Source organism: Salarias fasciatus, chromosome 11 (genome assembly GCF_902148845.1).
Source record: "Salarias fasciatus chromosome 11, fSalaFa1.1, whole genome shotgun sequence".
In the NCBI taxonomy this organism is placed as follows: domain Eukaryota; kingdom Metazoa; phylum Chordata; class Actinopteri; order Blenniiformes; family Blenniidae; genus Salarias; species Salarias fasciatus.
In genome coordinates this window covers 6390525-6412584 of record NC_043755.1, presented here as the reverse complement: position 1 = coordinate 6412584, position 22060 = coordinate 6390525, and the positions used below count along the sequence as shown (strand labels likewise).

Below are 22060 nucleotides of genomic sequence, written 5' to 3'. Positions count from 1 at the left end.
ATCAGTACCAATGAGACTGAGCTTCCCTTTCAACAACTGCCACATTCTCTAGCTGTGCAAACTTTGTTTCACCCCCAGGGATCATTTCTAGTCGGACTGTCTGTCTTTTTAACCACAGAAGATATAAGACATTAAAAGCTGTTGCGATCCAAACAATGGCACAACGCCCACTGATTTGAACTGAGCTTAACCTCCAAAAAAAAAAAAGAAAAGAAAACAAATCAGGCAGGGAGAAGTCATCCCCCAAACCACCCCCTGCTGCACCACTCTCATCAAACTCTGTGTCACGTCCCTGAGGACGAGTCCTGCTGGACCATGATCCAGAACAGCAGCTCCGGCCCCGGTACAATAATGGTTATTTTTTGATTTACAGAGTTATTAAACTGGACGGCGTTATAGTTCAAAGTGTTCCTAATTGTTCATTCATTTTAATTCGGTGGTCAAAAATTTATTCATAATGAAGGTTTGAAATACATTTTGTGACCTTACATATAAAAGGTTATTTTATACAAAAGGGAGGAAAAAAGCAGCAGTGATTGACCTTGATCTGTTTTATAATCATAACTGTCATTGTTTTTAAGAATCTGTAAGTCAAGGTGAAATATATACTCCTGCATACTCCAAAGGAGATTAACATTTTAATTCTAAAATGAGTGTTTTTCTTAACTAGTATACAATGACTTTCATTTCAACTGACTTGTTTTGCTGAACAACAATAGACCAGTCACACTGCAGAGTGACGGGGAGAGAAATTCACCCAGACAGCCACAAGAAGACTTAATAAATCATAAAGTGCTGAAAAAAAAAATCTGTCAAAGGGAATTTGAAGCTTCATTCTGAAGCACAAATTGAGACGACATCTGTCAATAGAGGGCGAATCATCTGGGACTTAAAGGTGAGAAAGGAAGCTGCACTCAAGTTATGGAAAGCCAGAACACAGACAAATGTCAAATCCATTTATTCATGCAAATCATAGATCAACATAAAAAATAAACAGCAGGTATTACAGGTGCCTTCAGGTTTGCTCATTAAGGCTGCTTTTACATATCAACAATCTCCTGGCCACAAAATATCCAAACATCTCTACAGTTACAACACACACACTGACAGCAGGGAATACAGAAGTTACCAAATTACTTTAAAAACAACCAAGGATGTTCATTTAATGTAAACACAGCTCACATGGTCTAATATTCAATTTAATACTTACACGTGGAATAAAACTGAAGCGTCTGATCTACTGGATGAAACCACTACAGCGACACTGAACGACACAGAGTCTACACACACACGTGAACACCCCTCTCTGCAGGCGGACGCCTTTTTGCTCCTGTGTTTTCTGATCACCTAGGAAGGATGCCACCAGTCTTTTCATTTTTTTTCCCCCCTCCGGGCTCCACACTAACAGCCCAGTCCGCTCATGGACCCGATCCGGTCCAGTTTGAGGCCGAAGCACCCTCTGTTCCAGCCCCTCCGCGAGCGGTCCGGCTCTGCCCGCTTCTGATTGACCAGGGCGCCCTTGAGCAGGCGGAGCCAGGGCGTCTCGGGCGGCGTCTGCACCTCGGCCCATTTGGGGTAATCGGGCGCTTTGACCCCGGAGGAGAAGGTGGACTGCTCCTCTGGCTGGCTGTTCAGCAGGTTCTCCAGGTCGTCCAGGGTCAGAAGGTCATTGTAGCGATCCATAAACTGCTCCATGAACTGTAGTTTCAAAAAAAAAAAGGAAAAGAAATGTAATTGCCAGGGAGAGTACAAGGAAGACTAATTTAATTTCATTCCTCTCCTTTTCTTTCCTGCTCTGCTTCCCCTCTTTTTGATCCACATTTATCCAGTCTGAATCCTCCCCACCCCCCCTCCCTCCTCTTTCCTACTTCATCCGTCTCTCCGGCTGTACCTGCACAGCATCAGGCGAGGGGTGCAGAGCGCGAGCCTCTGTGATCTCCAGCGGAGTCAGGAGGAGCAGAGCGGCACAGAGCAGCACCGGGCACAGCATGGCAGCAGGCGGCCGGAGCAGGAGCAACTGAGGCGGGGAGAACTGGAAAAAACAGCGGCTGAAAAGAAAAAAAAAAAAAAATAAAATCATGTCATGTTATGTTTTCCTGACAAAATTTGGAACTACGTAGAAAGTATACAAACAGTACCTGGTTGGTGTCTTTAGGCTTTGAACTGCAAATATTCTTTTTTGTATTGACATGCATCAAATATCCTGCTGCAGTGATACGCTCAGCAGTGCATAAATATATCTACATATATACACACAGGCACTTATGTAGGACATGCAGCTGGAACGAATCGTCAGCCCCCGCCGGTGATTTGGATTTTAAATGTCCCCAAAGTAAAGAAAGCTGTTGATATTTCATAACAGAACTGCTAAAATGTTAACTTATGAATAAGCTCTACATATACAATAAATAATTCTGAATTTAGAGATCATAAATCAACCAAAGAGTTGCATTTGGATGAGAATTTTGAAGTTCTGCTCCAAGTAAATGATAAATCTGTCTTCTAGAGTTCTCCCTTTAAAATTTAACTGAATGAGAACGTGGGGGTGTAACTTCACATGTTGTCGTGACTTTTATCTAAGCAGGATATCTTCAGTCACTTTGTTCAAGCAGATGAAGGGTGGCAGCGGGAGAGCGTGTAGAGGATGCTGAGAACACTGACCTGTCGGGGTCTTCTCTCTGAGCTCTGGTGTCTTCTGCGCTCACAGGCTCTTCTCCATCGCCCTCCTTCTGTCTCGGCTACCTCTCACTTGTTGGCACCTGCTGGAAGCATCACTATCTCACTCCGCTGGCTCCTCCTCCTCCTCCTCCTCGCTCCGTGATGGAATTGGAAGGGATGATGTTCCTGTTGCGTCTGTCCCCTTGGCAGAGGCTGAATGCTGGGGCATCGGCGAGGATGCTGCAGAGGTTTTGTAGAGCCAGAGACGACATCACCCCCCCTCCCCACCCCCCCACCCCACACACACACACACCCCTCCTCCTCCTCCCACCACATCATCTCTCTCCTCCTCATCTCCGTTTCTTTGGAATGATGTCATAGCCCCGAAGAAACTGATTGTCATTGCCAAGGTGACTGTGTGCGGCGCACGAGGCGAAGCCGCGGCCGAAGCAGAGGTCAGAGGGCAACCCGGGCGGCCGCGGCTCCGTCGGACGGCCCGAAAAGCTCCGCGCGCCTCAGTCACGACGCCACCGGGGAAAAATACCGCGTGATAACAAGGCTCCTTGTGTACGCTCGCCTCGCTCTTTGGCTTTTGTCTCCGTGGTCTTTCCCAGCATGCACTGACCTCCCCTCTCTGTTGGGTAAGTTACAGTCTGTCAGCGCCATCTGCTCCCTGGACCCCCCACCGACAAATTACAACACTAGCGAGAGCTGCGTGATCCAACACACTGACCTTAAAGTTCAGCAGCCTCTGATTATTTCAGGTAAACAAACCCCTGCAATTACAAGCATTCAGACGCCGGACACGCGGTCGGCGTGACATTTTACTCCAACGGGCTGGGATTCACGCCTGCAGCCGAAGTTAAACACGGAGCATAAAGTGCACTTTCCACTTATCGCCGACGGCTTTAAACTGGTATTTGAGTTTGCGTGGAACCCGACGGATGGTGCAATCGTATTGTTGGCTTGTTGTTGGCAAGTGTCTTTACATAACGTATCAATCACACATACAGAACATGCACCCCTCTCATCTTTTCGGAGAGGACACGGCGTGGGAGAGGGTGTAGGCGAAAAGGAGAGAGATTAGCGATGACGGGGAGGAGGGAGGGGTTAAACTACTGTGCAGATGATGTTGAAGGAGAGAGGAGCTGGAGGAGAAGTAGGCAGCGGCGGCGAGTGGGAGGAGGAGGAGAGGGAGAAACGCACCAGGCCCAGAGCAGAGGGAGACCTACAAAAGAGATTGATTACAGGGGAACAGAGGCGGCCATCTAGGCAACCGCGAACATGTCAGACAGAACAGCAAGGAAAAGAGATTCATTTATTTTTAAACGCAACGAGCCGTACAGTGAAAGAGTTTTGTCTTGAAGAGACTGAAATCTGATATGATGGGAGATAGAAAATACAGCGAAGGGAGGTGGAAACGCAGGGAAGAAGCCTGTGGAGCAGTGATTCTGTCCGGGCAAGCTGTGGCAGCCCATTAAACACTGCTGTCCAAACACACAGTGCCAGCAGTCATTCAAAGCGGCAAGTAATGATGGCATAAATTTGCTTGAGGTATCCCAGCAGATACACAAGCTTTGGCACATTTCTTCAGTATGCCGAGCGAACCGACTGAGACACACAGACCCAAAGTTTCTGCAAAAACCAGAAGATGGTTTATTTAAAAGATGTCATTTAGTGCTAAGTACTAACACTTAAAAAAACAAGCATAAATGAAGTAAAAGCATTAAAAAAAAAAGAAGAAAAATATTAAAAATAAAGTAAAAAAAAAAAAATCAGTTCCTGAGGCGCGCTCTTCGGGACGTGCGTGCGATGGGTGTCGTCACTTTAGGCGTCTCGCTCTCGGCCATCACGGCATCTGATGGAGGAAAATACGAGGGAAGGGTTAGATCTAGAGGAGGATGGCGGTTCGCTCTGAATATATTCACTTTCATTCTGGATTTGGGGGTCTTTCTGTGCCGAGTCTGCATGTTCTCCATGTGTGTGTTTCTGTGATGGACCAGCAGCCTGTCCAGGGTGGAGCCGAGTGAAAGCTGGTGTAGCTCCAGCCTTTACAACACACAACTGGCACACACAATCCAGGCTCTGGAGCCACATGAGGCTCCACAGTCGCATGAACAAGCATTTGCTTTCTTCTTCTTTTATTTTAATTTGACATCGGTTTTCAAAAATGGTCCAAATCTCCGGGCCAGAAACAGATACAGAAGGTAAAGCAGCAAGTCAGCCATGGGACTGAGGAAAAGAAGAAGAAGAAGAAAAAAAAAAAAGACAAAGTGCAAAAGACAAAAAAAAGAAAACGGGAGGAAAAAAAAATTATAAAGAAATGGGAAAAGTGAAAGAAAAAACTGCTAGTATAGATAAGTTATGAAACATACAGCTTCTCTAAACAACTAAAAAGGCTAAAATAACCAAGTTGCATAAAATAGCTGAAGTGGGAAAATGTGTTCGGGACTCTTTAAAATGGTCACATTGATATTTAGATGTGAAAAAATGTGGAAAAACTGTGAAATTTGTTCAATGATTACAGGACCCTGGTGTAGAACATCAAATTCATTTAGACTCAAGGTTCACATACAGTCAAATCTGATCTAAATCTAGATCGTACAGTATAAACAGTCATGAAAAGTCCTTAAATTTCCCATAAAGAAACCAGTATATAACCAATTATACATTATATATTGAATTATGTATGTGGGCGTATGCTGCTTCTATTGTAAAGTTACTGTATTTACACTACATTTTTTTTTATCTCATGCAAAAAGTGAATTTGCCTTATAAACATTACGGAAGCAGTTTTTAGATAAGTAAGACGTCTTAAGGTTGAATTCTCTGAACTGTTTGATCGATCGATGTGGACTGATAGATCTGGGATCAGTGCTGCTGCACTGCACTGCTCTTTCGAGCGACTGCAGTCCAGCGGTCCTAAATCTCGCAGTGAGGCTCACTCCACTGGTCTGAACACTCACCTCGACTGGATTGATCCAACTTCATCACCGACTTGGTACAAAGTCGTTCAGCAAGTTCAAAAATGATTCAACTACGAAAAAAAAAGGCTTTTTTCCGTGCTGTGAACACAACTTCCAAAAACTGAAGGCAAATGTGAAGTTGAAGCACGACTGACAGCGGCAACGCTCAGGTTTAGAGTTTGTTTGGGAGATCATTTGCTGCTTACAAAGCAGGGCGTTTGCTTCTTGTTTTCTGATTCTTGATCAGCAAAATGAAAACAGAGGCACTGCCGTTGCACTGTGGGAGCAGGTTGGTCAAGCGTTGCTCAGGTCTGAGTATTTCTTCATTTTTTTTTAAATGTCAAGGATTCATGTCTTGTTTTTAGGGTTTTTATGTCGACAAGCAGAATAACTGATTAGGAATGGAGTTATCTAAAGCACATGTCACAAACAAAATTCACAGCTACCCCAACAGAAAACTGTTTTCCCATTAAAGATAATGGTGACTAAAGCTGCACCCACCCTCTTCGTCCTCGTCTTCATCGCTGCTGAAGGTGATCACAGGCTTCTTGGACTTGCGAGTTTTCCGAGGCGTCACAAAACTGTCGTCTCCCTGGCTGGAAACCGACGCCTTAGACTGGCCTGTCAGGGGAAAAAAATAAAATAAACAAAAATTACCAAACAAAATGACAAGTGGCTCCTGAATGTTTAAATCTAACAGACGGGATCGGCTCTGACCTCTCTTTGACTTCTGCCGGCCTCGGGTGGGCAGCGGCGTCCGCATGGCCGTCTTCTCGGTGGAGCTTCCTGCCTTCTGGTTCTCCTCGTCCATCTCGGGGCTTTCGACGTTCTCCAGCCCTCGAGTGTGGACTGCAGTGAGACGCTTCTCAAACTCGTCCACTTGACCCTGCAGAGGAAAAACGGCACGTTTCAAAGAAAAATACTGAAATAAACACCTCGAGCTGAGCCGAGGAGGACTGCGGGGAGTGAATGCTGGACCTTAAACTGTGGCTTGGCTCCCCGGCGGAGCTTGGCGGTGATGGAGAGCAGAGGCTGGTAGACGCCTGGCTCGGTCAGCTTGTCGCTGTAGCACTCCCAGCATTCCTGCAGCCTCTTGAAGCCTCGCTCGCACATGGACAGCAGAGACAGGGACATGGCCAGGTCGCACCACTGGCGCTCCGTCCTGAGGGGGGAAGCAGCAACACGGCGGGGAGGGATTAGGGACTGAACCCGATTAGCAAACTGGGAAATGCACAGAAAATGTAGAAACCCCCCCCCAAACAACAACAAAAAGCTCATTACTCAAGAACACGGTATTGTCCTGACATTTGGGCCAAATCTCATTTCCCAGGAGCCTCTTCCACCTAAATTCATTTTGCCGTTGTGTAATAGAAAACGTCCTTCCTTTGTGCGCTGGGGTTGGATGGATTATGAGTCAGAGGCTGCAGCCCGGACCGACCGATTGTTCCGTCTCCGTTCCCGCAACATATAGAGCGAGATGGTTTCCATGACATCCCCGGCGAACGGGAAGACGCCACCGGAGGTGACAGGGCAAATCAACTGTGAACTTCCTCTAATTGTCAAACTCGCTTAATTGTTGAAATACCCAGTAATTACCCACGCGTCCACCCCTGCAGCTCCCACAATTAAAACCCTGCAGAACGCGCTCTTGAAACGAGGTGGAAACCGAGAGCAGAATAGAAACGGCGAAGACGCGGGTTAGAGGTGGGAGGAGGAGAGCGAGCGAGGTGGAGATGGACTCACTTGGCAGTCCTGAAGCGCTGACACAGTTTCTCTACCAGAGACTCCGTCTGTCTCTCTTTGGTGATGTAGGAGAACAGTTGTCTGAAAACCACGCAAACAAGACAACATCACAACAAACGCTTTTTTTTTCTCCTTTCCTTTTTTTTTTTTAAAGGCAGAGAAGTGAAAGTTTCCTCGTGCTGCACGGAGCGGACACGTCTCCTGGCGAAGCTCACTTCATGATGGTGTTGAAGTCCTCGGAGCTCATGCCTCTCTCCGGGTCGGACAGGCGGCTGATGATGTCTGGCAGCAGGTTGTAGATGGCGTTGTCCTGACGGGGAACGCAGAGGGCAGAATTAGAAACCCCGCCAAAATATTCCAGCGCCGCGGGGGAATCCCGAGCGTGCGCTACCTTTGCGGCCAGCTCGTTGAAGAAGTTCAGGGCCAGGCTGGTGATGTGCGGCTCGGGGTCAATCAGCAGCACGGCCACCTCGCTGACTTGACCTTTGACCTTGAGCACGTCCTTAAGCACCAGCTGGGTGAGGACTGTCACGGCTGTCTGCCGCACTGAGGGAACTTCGTCGCTCAGCCTGGAAGAGGAGGAACTTATTTAATTACCGTCACAACGTGCGACATCTATGACATTTACTCCATCGGTACTGATATCAAATGACAACTATGGGCACTCGTCCAAGCAACACTAAGGCCTTCTACACACCCTGGAAGCTTTATTTAATCATCAGCTCCTGTTTTTTTATGAAAGACATTTTACTTTTAAGCTCTCAACTTTCAATAAATTGAATTTTTTTAAGCTATAATGCTTTCTAATTTGAGAATGCCTGGAGCAAGACCTGATCAAAGTGAGACGTTTCTTACTGAATTTTAACACAAAATTCAGGTGATCAGTCAGATCAGCTCAGATTTGTTTTGTGCCCAACATGAATGAAACAATCATTGTTTGTTCAGCAACGGCACACCAGTTCAAATCGATCTGACCTTGTCAGTCCTGGAAATACATCTCCAGCATGGCTAGAAATGTGAGTGGAAGTGGGGGGGAAGAACTGAAATCAGCCAGAACATTACCAAAACCAGCCACGGGACTGGCTGAACACAATGGAACTGGAGAGAGTGTGACGGGGGAATCTGATAGCACTCTTGACACCAATATGGATTTACACTCACCCAATAGCACCCAACAAAAGAAACTCATTAGCCATTTCAGGTTTATGCCAGAGAGCAGGACTCCTGGCGGAGGATCAGACACCTCGACATGGTAGTTCCACATGCCAGTGCAGGGGCTTACAACAGCAATGAACAGGGTAATTAATTCTTAATGCGCTTATCAGGAGGCTCCAGGGCCGCAGCCTCCAGAACAGTGGAGGTGTGGGTGGGTGGGAGGCAATTAAGGAATACTATGACATGCTTATCAGGTAGAAAACACTGGGAGGGCAGTGACGCCTCACAAAAGAACCGAATGTCTTAGATGTCCTGAACACTTCAAAAAACCAATATAATTAAAACCGCAGTTCAAAACAGAACTTCAGCTTCTAAGTTGGCTACAAGAACCCAGTGGAACTTGGTGCTGGAGGAGCGGAGACCGTGGAGTGTTTTCATAATGAAAGCGAGGCTACGAGCGCGGACCTCGGGACGACCTTTGACTTTGTCCAAAACGATTCCCCCTGTGCGGCGTAATTACAACACGACAAGCGTTCAAAGTCACACGCTGCAACACAGTAATTAAGACGCTCATTGTCTGAAAGCGCTCGTGTCTGAGGCTCCACCTCAGTTCAAAAGTGGAGGCGGGTTTCTCTAAAATCCACAAAGTGATGGTGGGGGTGTAACCATGACAACCACGGAGGTTACAATACGGCACAAGCCGTATCAGAGTTTGCCGGCACATATCGTCTCAAAGTTAGTCTCCACTCCTCCGAACCCCCACCCCAATAAAACGCTGCGGTGGAAAGAGGAAACTTTTTCCATCATGTGGCTCAGTGGAGCGTCGTGACGGCGGCAACAGCTGAGCGGCTGAGGGGAACCGCACGCCGAGACGCCGCGGGGGGATCCAGATGAAGATGGCTCCAGTGCACAAGCATTGGAGGGGTGCTGGCTGTCATTATACATCATTTACAATACACCCCTCTTAGCTGAACTGTCACGCATCAGAGGTTTCTCATAGTCTGGTGTGGGAAGGAAGAAGAAGATGAAAAAAAAAACAAAACAAAAAAAAAAAACACACAACCCAAAAACAACCTAGAATTATTTTAAGAACGTGCATTGAAGTGAAGTTTAATATCCTGTGAGGAAGATGAAACTGAACTGCTGCTGAGAGAAATAAGTCTGACATTACCTGGCGTAGAGGTTCTGCGTCCAGGGCTCCAAAATATTAGGGAAACGTACAGTCAGGTCTCCGAGGGCGATGATGGCATTGGCTCGGACCACAGGCAGAGCGGAGCGCTCCAGCACCGTGAACATGAGACGGATGTTCTCTTCACAAGCCGAAGGGCTGAAAGCAGAAGTCGCAAACTCACATCAGGGAAAGTTTTCTTTAGTTCAATTAAAACGATGCTCAATTACATCCTGACAGTGCCAGAAAGATCATCACAGTAAGATAAGCCAGGGACTCCTTTGTCATGAAACATATTTGAATAAATATGTATTTGCAGAGTAAATCTGTTGATACCGTTTGGAAGTTGGTCAACAAACATTTTGCCTTCGCCGAGTTGTATTTTAAAGCGATTCTATGAGATAGAACAGATTTTCATTTGTGGTTGTAAAGTGACAAAATGAGGAAAACTTTGAACGCTGCTATAAATAAAGATTATATAATATTAACACAGTCTCAGATGGCATATTCTTGATTTTCATGACATCTTATCCATTTCGGTTTGTGTGTGATAAACCTACTCTACGTGGAAGTTCCCCAGTTGGAGCCGAGGCGTTGTTTACCTGATCATCATGTACTGAGAGAGGGCCAGGCAGGCAGCCGTGGTGAGCTGAGGGTGGGAGTAACGTCCTGGTGAGCTGCAGACTCTCACCAGCAAGGGAAGGAATGCACTCAGCAGGTTCTCCTCTAAACACATCCAGAGGAGGGAGGGAGGTTATTAATGTAATTAAAAGGCCATTATGAAGAAGTGACTTCAATTCCAGCTTAATGCAGCGCAGAAAAAACAAAGGGAGAGGCTTTTCTCACCTGCCAGCAATTCTGTCTCGCAGATCTTTCTTATGAGCTCGGCTTCTGTATCTTCAGCAGAGGCGCCGATTAACCCCAGTTCCTCCTCCATGGTGCTCTCATTGGCCGCTTGCTGTCAAAGAATCGTGACTTTTTAAACCAACGTCACAAAAACAGACCGCACTCGCAGCAATAATGGTAGACTGGAGATTTATATTGTTTGAACACAAATTTCCTCTCCTGCTTTTGAATGAAAGAATGAAGAATACAGTTGCATATTAAATCCATCATGACAGTTAGGAATGTGTCGATTCCTGCATCATCGAGTGATTCTGTTTCAAAATTCAGATATGAAAAGATATTGGATGTAAAGTCTTGAAATAGAAAGCTTCATTGAGTGAAATTATCTCTCCACCTCGATGAGACCCATTAACTCGCTCCGCTGCTCAAAGACTAAAATATCTCATCACTGAAATAAGCCTCAGTTTGTGTATTTTCCTTTCATAACTTCAGTATTACTGCTACAGCTCAACAATTCCGGTATTCTGTTTTTTCGTGGGATTGGGGGCTGGACTGTGGGAGAGAGTGAGCAAAATGGTTACAGGCATTAAGCTCTGTATTAATGCTTGTGTAGTATTATTTTCAGTTTGCATAAGTCTGATTGCTGCGTCCTGTGTGTTTTAAATCCTCTTGTAAATGAAAGGTTGTATTAAAGTCCTGAAATTGACGAAATTCTGAAGGTAGAGCAAATTCTGCCCCTTATATTTTGAAGCTGATGTGCTCTTGTGACAGGCTTAAATGTAAGATCTGGAGCCAATATATCGCCCAATTTCAACGGCCTGACGCAAAACAGCTGCACAGCCGGTTACCTTTGCTTTACTTCCTGGTCCCTTCTCTTTTTCTTCCCTCTCCTCCGTCTCTCCTCTCCTCCTCCGCAGCTCGGCGCTCACGCTGCGCTCGAGGTGAGACACCTGCCAGAACGCCACGCAGCCGCACAGAGCCAGCAGCTGGGCCAGACACACACAGCTCACTGCGCCAGACAAACACACGTCCACATGCGTGACTCAGAGATCGTTGACGAAGCACAGGTACCATCCAAACGCGTTAGGCCCCGTGAAAACGGAATGGTCTTCTCAGAAAACAGACTCAGGGGACTGACCTTGTTCCCCCTGTTCGCTGGACTCTTGGGATCCATCTTGTGTTTGGCCAACATCCCGATTGACTTCGCCACCTTCTGCAATCTGATCCAGTAGGAGTCGAGCGCTCCGCTGCAGCAGCCGCGAGCACAGCTGGTCGGGGGACTCAGCCAGGAAGTAGACGAGACGGACCGCCTGCTCCATGAAGCTTTGCCAGTAAGGGTCTTCCATCACAACACCTGGGGGAAACAAATATCCACACAAACTCAAGCGCTGAAAGCAACAAAACTAGCAAACTAGTGGCTTCTAAAGGCAACGTGCGCTAGTCTGTGCTCACCTTCAGCGATGGCCTGAGTGAGGCACGTGAACAGCTGGTGGTCCTGAGGCAGTCTGAACGGGGCGCTTTTTGACTGCTGGAAGAGGCAGAGCAGGGGCAGGTGAACATTCTGTTTTATCACTTAGCATTTCTTTAAATATGACAGCTCAGTCCAGACGGTCACCAGTTACTGAAGGATTATTTCTTCCAGCTGTATTTTTCAAACACAAAACCACATTTTTCAGGACATGTAATCCTTGGCATCGTCCTTGATGTATGAACGAACATGATGCTTTCCTCTGGCAGCAAGTTAAAAAAGAACTAGATGAACATTAACTACCACTGAGATACCCTGTTATTGTCATGAGTTTTAATTCATCCTGACACTCCCCCATATTTAACCAAAGTCACTGATGAAAATCAGTTGTTTAATGATGGTACAGCTGCGACCTCCATTACTTCAAAATTGATGCTTATAATCACGACTCACGAGGAAAGGTCTGGAAAGTTTGAAGTCGATTAAAAGCCATATATGTCTCTTTTAAAACCCCCCCCCCCAGAGGCCAAACGCAATTTCAGACGCTGCCTTACAAGGTGATTTCCGTTTACGTTCATGACCTCTTACCCTGACATGGTCAGTGATGCTGCAGATGGTGATAACTGTGTCTCTGGCCAGAAGGAAGTCTTCAGTCACTTTTTCTCCCAGAGCCACTGAACAAAGAGTGTCCAGATTGCTGAGCACCACCTCCCTCTCCGCCCTGTTGGATTGGAACAAAGAAGCAGATTCCTCAAAGAGATGTAGAGTGCATATGGTACAATTTCCAGTGACAGAGCGATTATGTAAAGTAAAGTAACGTCTCTGCTCTCCATCACCCCGAGAGCTCTGAGCTGGCCTTGCCGGCACTAGGCTGCTGCCCGGATAATGCATGTAGGAGGGCGGGTTAGAAGACGCACATAAGGTTTAATAGGTTATGAATGCTGCTGAAGCTGGATGAAGAGAGCCAGCAGTGTGGGTGGACTGCAGATAGTCTCTTTACTCTCTCACTCGCTCGCCCGCTCTCTCTCTCTCTCTCCCCTACAGCAATGGCAGTCTTTGAGGTAAATTGAGAAGGAACACTAAATATATATATAAAACGCACTGGCGAGAGGCCTAGTTACATGTTCGTGACTCTGATCACAATGACGAGGAGCCCGGGCTGCGTTTGTATTCTGACTAATGAGTGGAACTGTACAATGTCAAGAGGATGAAGCTGTATGTAGTAAATCTAAAAGGAAGTGAAAATACACAGCAAGATTTTTTATTTTTAGAAAAAAGAAAAAACATTACCTTTGATGCAGTTCATTACTGCACTATAATAAAGTTGTATTTTTTTTTTCTTTTTTACAAACGGCGCATGAGACAGTGTTATGTATATTTTTAGCCATTAAAACAGAGCATGTATGCAATAAATCCTTTAGAGGCAGATTAAGCCAATGTTTCCAGTCGATGATGACATCTTTACATGAGGTGGAAAGTGAAAAACGTCGTGTTCAGCTCTCAAGGTGAAGAACACAAACAGCAAATACTCATGGAAGATACATGTGCTGATGAAGCATTAAATCTTATGGAGTAAAAAAAAAAAGGGGGAAATCTGAAATGTGAACACAGAGGAAAGTTAATATTCAAATCTTAAATAAATCAATATGAATTAAATACAAAATAAAAACACACACACGCTACGTGGCCAAACTGTGCGTTGGTGAACTCATTCAAAGTAAACGTTTGGCTCAAATAAATCAATACTACATCAGTGTAGTGACTCAAAGTGACGCATCAGAGGGAAGAATACTAGAATGTCTAGTATCTACTGAATCTGCAAATATATTTCTGGCTTATGTAAGTTCATTTTGTTTGATGAGCACGCAGTGACGCGGCCAGCCTCTTACCGTGCAGCCATGCCCAGCAGTAGCACTGCAGCTCGTTTGTTCAGTCCCGAGGTTTCCCGTTTACCGGTAAATCTCTCCCACAACACCTGGATTACCGTGGACTGGAGGCTGCTGGAACTGCTGAAGAACTCCTGCACCTGCAGAGACGTTTCCTGGTTATGATCCTTCACCTTTCAGACACTGCTCGTTATTTTTGCTTTCAATCACTTTACAGAGTAATGATTCATGTGCGCGGAATAAATAAGTCACTTACAATTTCTTCAAGGCATTGTATTGTTCCCAGGGAGGCGTCCACTATCAGCTCAGAGAGGCTGTCGACCAGAGTCTGGGCTTTCACCCTGAGAAAACATCACACATGCACTTTGATCAAAACACAGTTTGCTCAAAATGTCAGCAATTTTTCTTTTATAAAATACATAATTTTCTAAAATGTAATTTCTGAATAGAACAAACAAAGCAGCATTTTCCTATTCATGATTTTAACAAATAAAAATATATTTGATACACCCGCTTTAAGTCTAATATGGGGGAGTTTCACAGACCTGACGGTGTCTCCTTGAGGGTTCAGATACAGGCGTCTGTAGGCCTGAACGACAGCGTCTTTAATGGCGGCGTCAGTGGACCAGACCAAAGGAAGCATTCTCCTCACTCCGCTGACCGAGTTCGCAACACTGAACTCGCACACAGTCACACAGAACTGCACCGCCTCCTGGACCACTGAGGACACAACACACTTCTGTTGCAAAAACGGCAAATCGCCCACACTCCTGTTGGCTTTATTTCATTATCAAGACATTAATTTGTCTTTTAAGTATCAAGGTTTGAAGACTTTTCCATGTGAAACTAAACCGTTGTCTACCTGAGGTTGTTTTCCAGTAGAGCATGGTGTTGATGACAGAGATCGCTCTCTCCACTTGTAAGGCGAAGGTTTCCGTGTCTTTCAGGTACTGCACCAACATCTCCTGCTTCTTCAGCTCGCCGTCGGCTTCCTTCTCACCTTCTTTCTGTGGCGTCGGCGGTAGATTCTGGCTCACTTCGGAGGCATCCTCATCAGAGCCTGAGGAGGATACATGGGAATTTAACCTGGAATTCATTACAACATTACTGGGGATGCTTGATCGACCACACATTCCTGTGCGGTCCATACATTAAGGCAAATCCATTTAGTTTATTTATGAAGCCAAAGGCACTTAAATGCAGTTAAATGTGGATTGTTTTTGGAGCAGGTTTGTCTTCTGACTCAAATGCCACTGGAAAAGCACAGATTAATCTAATGATTCCTACTGGGAGCAGAGGCTGACCTTCAAAAACTGTTCAGTCTGAGGACCTGCACACCTGAAGGGTCAACATGGCTCAACACACACACGACTAAAACATGCCTGAGGGAATGCTCAGAAAGCAGAGAAGCAATTAATGAAAGACAAAAGAGACCAACTAAATAACTATAATTTAGCAACATTTTTAACTCTATGACATTTTAGATTTTTTTTTTTTTTTTTTTGAATTTCATACTCTGGAATGTTTTTTAGCAGTTGAAATTCAAAATAGATTTTGTTTTTTGAAATAGAAGCAACATGGTGGGTATTTTTTTACCTTATTTGCTGTCTTTTTTTTTTTTTTAATTTCTCAATAGATAATTTTCTAGAAAGCTAAGACGACATTTGGAGAAAAAAACAGATTGGTATAAATTCTTTGCATGTCAATATTTCTTCACGCTTTCACAAACTATCTTCTCCTTTTGCATGGCAGCCGTATGTTTGAGTGATATTTAAACTCCTATTTCTTTTACCTCTTGGTACATTCCATCAGCACTACAATGTAAGTAAATGTGTAAAATGAAAATATGTTTTCTCAGTAACCAAGTGACGGTGACAGGAAACCTTCCAGTATTTTTTTCACTCAGTGTGCGTTATCTTCCATCACCCACTGACAGGAAAGTTATTATGAGAGACCTCTATAATGTTTTAGTGCTGTAAAACACATCTGCTTCACTGATCCTCTCATGAAGGAGGAAGGTATAGATATGTGCAAATTAAAATGATTCCAAAGGAAACCCAAAGACGTACAGTTTTGCTTCTCTTAAATGCAATTTCAATGACTCTTTTAAAAGAAGTGCACTGGGAGAACAAAGTGCAGCTATTACCTTTAAAAATCAGAGCCAGAGTGTCCATTAGATTCCCCGAGGTGAGTGTGGACAGAGAGGAAAACATCTCCGACTCTGGGAAGCTGCTGTGAGCTCTAATACAAAGCTTAACGGCATTCCTGTTGAGAGAACGGAAAGATATTTCACATTTCAGGCGGCTACCTAATTGCCAGTGTGAAAGGAAGGAATCCTAGAAGCAGTGACACCGTCAGGCCACTGTTACCCGAGCCTCCGCCGGCGACTGGCATCACCTGTATTTGTTGACACGGAGGTACTGAGCAATCTTCACTGCGGTTGCTCGGGGATCCTCTGCCTCCTCTTCCTCCACATCCCCGTCCTCCTCATCCTCGTGCTGCTCTTCCTCAGCGTCACCTGTGGGCTCAAGCTCTGTCCTGACAGTAACAAGGAGCTCAGGCTCCATGGCTGCCCACAGCTCAGAGGCTTTGATCACGGCCACTGGCACACATGAGGAAAGAAAAACAAAGGCAAAAGTGTGAAAAAATAAACTTGTTTTTCAGCTAGACAATAATTCTGGACTCATCTAAACAGAATGCAAGTGATAGAGATGCTTCAATCTTCTAATTAAAATGTTGGGCGCATTTTGAAGTGAAGGACCCTCAGGCACACTCACGAGTAACTTTCTCACTCTGACCCTCAGATTACCAAAGAAACAAATCACAGCCTACTGAAGGGAAACGAGAGCGGGGTGACCTCTGTGCTAATGACACACATACTCACACACACAGACAGACACACAAACAACACAAACAAACAAACAAACAAAAACTGTCAGCTCTGTCCCGTGGTGACTCCACTGTGACTGTAGAGGAATCATTTGGGACGAGCCAAGTCAGTGTCGGCAGGCCCTTACAGCAGTGCAGGAATCCTCCCCTGCACTGCCAAGATTACCTGCCAGTCACAGCGAGAGGCGCCCGGCTCTCATTCAGTGAGGCTCGTATTCGCCTTGGTCTCATCATTGGGCGAAACGCAAACTTGCCATGAAAAAGCAGTTTATTTTTTTTTTAATAGAGTACTGTTAATATATTAAAATGTTGTTTCCACAGATGACAGAATGTTTTCTGAAGCTGTTTGTTGGAAGAATGTCACAAGAAGAACTGACTGGACTACAGTTTTACCTGAAAGTAAGGAAATAAAAAAAGTAATAGGAATCTGACTGAAAACAGACAAAACTGTATGTGGAACTTCAATGACAAGATGAATAGGTCTTTGTACTGACTTCTATATATAAAAAAGAAAGACTTTAAAATACTAATGGTGCTCCACAAAGCTCTGAAAAGTTTAGGGCTCATTCTTTTGTGATGTCCTTTGCCTCAGACTTGCGTTCCGTTCTAAGAAATTTAGAATAATGTTTTTATGTATCACATATTTATCAAGCTCAAAGACACGAAAACTCCAACTGAGTTGAAACTAGTTTAAAGTCTTCAAATTGAAGACTTTTCTTTCAGGTTCCTGAGAAGCAGACACTTAATTTATGCCGCTCTTGCTCTTTAACTCCTGTGTTGCTTTTAATTTCTACCTCCTCTGAATTCTGTTTTAAATAATGAATTTATGACATCTTGTGTTTTCAATTCACGTTTTGTCCTAATTGCAGCACATTTTTCTCTGTTCTTATCTGCTAATGAAAAGCAATTCATGGAAATTTGTGATAAACAGTTGCATTGACTAACAGATGATTGCGAATTTAAAGCCATTTTCTAATCATCACTGGCGTTTAGCATTTACCTGGTCTTTGCCCCCCTAATTTTTCTTTCATTTCTCTGAGTTTCGCCGTCTCTTTCTCCAGCGGTTTCTTCAGGTCTGCACTGCTGAGCTGCAACACACAAAAACAATCTCAGGTTGCAATTTAATCCAATAATTGTTTTTAAAGACGTTTCATTGCGTTACCTTGCAGCTGTAAGGATTGTGTGCTATGAAGGCTGCCAGCAGCTGGATTGCGCTCTTCACCGCATTTATAGATTTGTCCATCAGCCGGCCGACAGCGAGCTCCATCACTTCACTATACTTAGTGAGAGGCAGAGCCTGAACACAAGCACACTCGTTATCACCACGAGGGTCTTCCAGCCGATGCTCTCACACACCGTTTGCGGACTGGAAACGTACTTTGCTGTTGACGATGCGTGTGTAGACCTGCAGCACGCGCGCTCTGACGTGAGAATGCGTGTCGTGCAGGTGCTCCTGCAGCGTGTCGAAGAAGCGATCGCGGTCTGCTTTACCCGTCTCGTCGAGCCCGTCGCCACACAGGACCCGCACCAGGATCTCTCCCAGCACCTCACAGACGGCGACACGCATCGAATGGCTCTGGGACACGGCAAGAAACAGAAAATCACAAACGATCCCCATAAATTCACATCTTAGTTTATACACATGCACCAAGAGCTGAAATTTAAACTAAATTACAAAGTTTGCCCTCAGATTACCAAAGACAAAACTCATTGCTCAGTGAACAGCAAGAGAAGCTGGTTGAACTCCTTATCTTCTGCACCCATACACACAAACACACACAGAACAAACAAACACATAAACCAGGCACACTGTCGACATCATCCCAGCAATTACTCCACTCTGACTGTAGAAGAGTAATTGAGGTTGAGCCAAATCGCTGTGGGCAGGCCCTTACAGCAGAACAGGAAACCTCCCCTGCACTGCCAAGATTACCTGCCAGTCAAGACAAGAAGAACCCAGCTCTCATTCAATGAGCTCGTATTCGCCTTGGTCTCATCACGGGGCAAAACGTGAACCAAACAGTCACTCCATATATGAAATGTTTCCTTGAAAGTTGGATCATTTGTCTTAAAAAAAAATTAAACTGCATTCAACCAATAAATACTCAACCTTTTACTGGTTTACAGGTAAAATGTCTCTAAAATTTGTTACTCGATGATTAAATGTTCACTATACAAACCTCTCCTTCCAAATGTGTGATGAGGACACTAATGTAGGGGATCATTAGTTCGGGCACAAGGGTGCCGAGTTCTGAAAGGAAGGTGGCAAAAGACTTGACCCCTGACCCCTCTCTGGCAAGCTCCTCACTCGACTTCTGCCCAATCTCTCTGCATGAAAGAGGAAATAAAATAAATCAAACTTCCAACTAAACAGCCATTTGCTACGACAAAACCAATTAGTAAAACAAATGGTGATTCAAACGTACAATCAAATCACGCACAGACCTGATTACTTCTCCGATGATCGCTCTCATTCCATATTCGGTGCTCCACACAGACACAGCTTGAGCAAACACGGATGACAACTGCTCAAAGTGCTGCAACAGCTGGATCACTTTCACACTCGCGCCTGTATGAATTCATAGATACACAAATAAAATGTTATCTGACATTCTGCCAAATATTTCCAATGATAACAAGTCTTGTTCATAATGATGCTTTGTATTAGTGGCAGACTAACCCAAGAGGTGGTTGTACTTCTTGATAAGTAACCCCAGCAGGTGGATGATGCTGTCTCTGGTGGGTTTGCTCTTTACGTGGCCGATAGTTGGGTTTTCAAGGAGCTTGTAGCAGCAGCAGCTCACACAGCTTAAAGAACAAGGAGAAATAAAGTTGGTCATCTTTGAGTTATCTACAGGTAGAACAGATTAAGCATAATTCAAACACACAAAGTGATGTAGAGATGAAATAATGAGTAGTGATAAGAGAAATAACTGAGCTGTCATGCATTTCTTGTAAAATAAAAACACTGAATTTCCTCTCCGCTGACAAAGAGTATACTGACTGCGAACAAATGATCCCATTGTATTACATTAACACTCCAAGATACTTTAATTTGGTTAACCATGACATCATCAGCGAAGGCTGTTTTCAAATCAGGCCATTAGGCACACAATGCTGGGAAGCAATCCGGAAAAAAAAAGTCGGAAATGACACCAACCGAGCCATGACAGTGTAACTCTGTCATATCTACAGCTCAACAGACAGGACAATACCTGATGAACTCTTCTTCAACCAGTGAAAGGTTCCAGAGGGAACGGATATCCAGCTGAAGGAGCTGCACGAGGGCTTGGAGTACCGTCTCTCTCTCCGAGTCCCATTGCTGCAGTCCTTCACTACTTTTTCCTTTTTTACCACTCTGCACCATAAAAGAACAACAATCATTTCAATCCATCTCAACATAATGCATTCACTCAAATCTCCAAAACACTGTAATAACTTCAAGAATTTAAAGCAGTTGTCCTCAGGTTACCAAAGACAGTAATTCATACCAGTCAAACCCAGACAAAGACCACAGCCTCTGGCCAGCTGGTACAAACACATTCACACATTGTGTGTCATCTCCCTATTAATCCCACTCAATTTCTTTTGAGGGGAACAATGTTGGAGAAAGTGACGATTTGACTATGCGTGGGCCCTTACAGTCCTGCAATAAAACTCCATTGCATTACCAAGATTACCCACCAAACAGCAGACCAGAGACTGCAGCCCATCGGTCTGACCAATCATAAAAATTGCCATGGTCTCATCAGTGGACATTTTCAGCGCTTAGGCATCGAATTTCAGTAATAGGCATGATAAAAAAAAAGAAAGAAATCTTATAGTATTCATACCTTCCCAGGTGCTGTGACAATGCTTTGTCTATATGACTCACTCTCGAGGCTCTCTGTGAGTTTGCAGAGCAAGAAGACACTCATTTTGACTGCATTAAGTTTCTCTTTGCGCTCTGCTGCTGACAGGGTAGTGGAGACCAGGAGTGCCGGGAGAGAAGTGGACAGGCCACTGACCACTGTGGAGAAAGACAAGACAATGCAGCATAGGACATAATACTTGAAACACGGTGAACACATCAAATAGGTCTTACCTTGTATCAACAATTCCAGAGCATCTTCTTTCACAGCCAGATCCACTGAATTGTAGTGCCTTAAAAAAATGAAATCACACCAGTTAAGGGTGGTTTAACTGTTTAAGCAAGCGGTGCCTGTTCAACACTTACTGTAGCACACTGTAGCCTGTGTCAAAGTGTTCCAATATACACACAGGACCCTGGCTTCTCAAGGCTGCCTTGAATCCTGTGTAGATGACAAGAGTAAGCACTTCATTATACCTCAGTCCGAATAACACAAGAAGTACCTTTAAAAGTTCATGACTTACTACTGAGACTGGATGGCAGATGTTTTGGGGAGACCACGTCTTGAACGACGTACTGATTGATCCCTCCTGTCTTCACCAGGTCCCCCACGTACACCGGTACAAAAAAGTCCCAAGACATCCCTGTATCCAAAAAAAAAGAAAAACCTATTACAGATTGGTTATATTTTACGTTGGTATGACAGGACTTCTGTCCCTTCGCAGATATTACCTTCAAATGATCAGTTTTGGGAAAACGTGTTGATAAAAACAAACACTGAATTTATATTTTCCAATCTTTTAGAAAGTATTACACACACGTATAAGTCTTCTTCTACTAGCAGGCCATCGGTGAAGTGACATGGGTTTTTCTCTCGGGTAACCTGAAAGTTAGACTTTGTTTACATGACTCACTCAGCTAACAGCTAACACAAACAGCCGCTGATGCTAACAGAGTTAGCCTGCTAATTAACATTGTTAGGCCGTCAGATTAATCCAAAAGTTTACTACAGTTTCCAGGAGCTGGTTCAAGAGTAAGTCATCTGTCATCTCATGATAACACATGAGCACAACACTCACCGGCGGCGGCTGCTGTCCCGTAATCCACGATTTGAGCCCCTAAAAACAAAAGCTGCTCGGTCCGCCGGCCACAAACGGTCTGAAGCAACAGGAATTCAAAATTCGTTTGGAGCTCGCGCCAATCCTCCCACTTCCTACGTCAAATGGAAAGCGTGAAGCAACACCGCCCCCTGCTGGCCAGGCGGCAGCGCCGCAGCACAGGGTTACTGCAGGTCAAAGCTGACACGCTATGAGGAACGCCAGAGCAGAATTAACCAGGAAAAAAAGAGGCTGCAGCCAGCAGAGCTGCTTGAATAACACATGTGCAACAAAGACTGCTGTGCTCTGTCAACATAAAGCACCTGCTTGTTTC

At 44.8% G+C, this 22060-nt stretch overlaps 2 protein-coding genes and 3 non-coding genes across 6 annotated transcripts; all 5 read right to left on the bottom strand.

Annotated features, from left to right (window-relative positions):
• Nucleotides 1–942: 942 nt before the first annotated feature.
• On the bottom strand, nt 943–2027 carry nppcl (natriuretic peptide C-like). Its single transcript, XM_030103211.1, has 2 exons — nt 1892–2027; nt 943–1698 (listed from the first exon to the last, which is right to left on the bottom strand). Exons 1-2 carry the CDS (start codon nt 1988–1990, stop codon nt 1402–1404), a joined length of 396 nt encoding a protein of 131 aa, XP_029959071.1. The 5' UTR covers nt 1991–2027; the 3' UTR covers nt 943–1401.
• A 2308-nt stretch (nt 2028–4335) lies between these two features.
• Nucleotides 4336–21921, bottom strand: ncapd2 (non-SMC condensin I complex, subunit D2). 2 transcript variants are annotated; one of them, XM_030103065.1, is made up of 32 exons: nt 21709–21921; nt 21154–21273; nt 20996–21071; nt 20864–20922; nt 20613–20788; nt 19995–20137; nt 19460–19587; nt 19225–19348; nt 18960–19107; nt 18158–18355; nt 17942–18076; nt 17780–17867; nt 16288–16492; nt 16037–16155; nt 14753–14950; nt 14436–14610; nt 14147–14231; nt 13894–14030; nt 12593–12725; nt 11989–12061; nt 11675–11890; nt 11385–11545; nt 10537–10648; nt 10293–10416; nt 9694–9849; nt 7759–7936; nt 7583–7677; nt 7368–7448; nt 6603–6786; nt 6342–6510; nt 6126–6245; nt 4336–4516 (listed from the first exon to the last, which is right to left on the bottom strand). In XM_030103065.1, the coding sequence occupies exons 2-32, from the start codon at nt 21269–21271 to the stop codon at nt 4434–4436; spliced, it is 4197 nt and encodes a 1398-aa protein (XP_029958925.1). In that variant the 5' UTR covers nt 21272–21273; nt 21709–21921; the 3' UTR covers nt 4336–4433. The 2 variants fall into 2 exon arrangements, with proteins under 2 accessions (XP_029958925.1, XP_029958924.1); XM_030103064.1 differs by having other exon boundaries at nt 4337–4516; nt 11989–12064.
• LOC115397539 (small nucleolar RNA U85) lies at nt 16686–17018 on the bottom strand. The gene has a single exon (XR_003932513.1). It is a non-coding gene; the product is annotated as a small nucleolar RNA U85 (small nucleolar RNA).
• On the bottom strand, nt 18461–18784 carry LOC115397538 (small nucleolar RNA U85). Its single transcript, XR_003932512.1, has one exon. It is a non-coding gene; the product is annotated as a small nucleolar RNA U85 (small nucleolar RNA).
• Nucleotides 20238–20536, bottom strand: LOC115397537 (small nucleolar RNA U85). The gene has a single exon (XR_003932511.1). It is a non-coding gene; the product is annotated as a small nucleolar RNA U85 (small nucleolar RNA).
• Nucleotides 21922–22060: the final 139 nt, after the last annotated feature.

Coding starts and splice junctions, on each gene's coding strand:
- ncapd2 (XM_030103064.1), bottom strand. CDS start 21,271: ATGTCTTGGGACTTTTTTGTACCGGTGTACGTGGGGGACCTGGTGAAG. Junction 20,138..20,612: donor TTGTCACAGCACCTGGGAAG/GTATGAATACTA, acceptor TTTATGGTGCAG/AGTGGTAAAAAAGGAAAAAG. Junction 14,031..14,146: donor TACAATGCCTTGAAGAAATT/GTAAGTGACTTA, acceptor ACGTCTCTGCAG/GTGCAGGAGTTCTTCAGCAG.
- nppcl (XM_030103211.1), bottom strand. CDS start 1,990: ATGCTGTGCCCGGTGCTGCTCTGTGCCGCTCTGCTCCTCCTGACTCCG. Junction 1,699..1,891: donor CCTCGCCTGATGCTGTGCAG/GTACAGCCGGAG, acceptor TTGAAACTACAG/TTCATGGAGCAGTTTATGGA.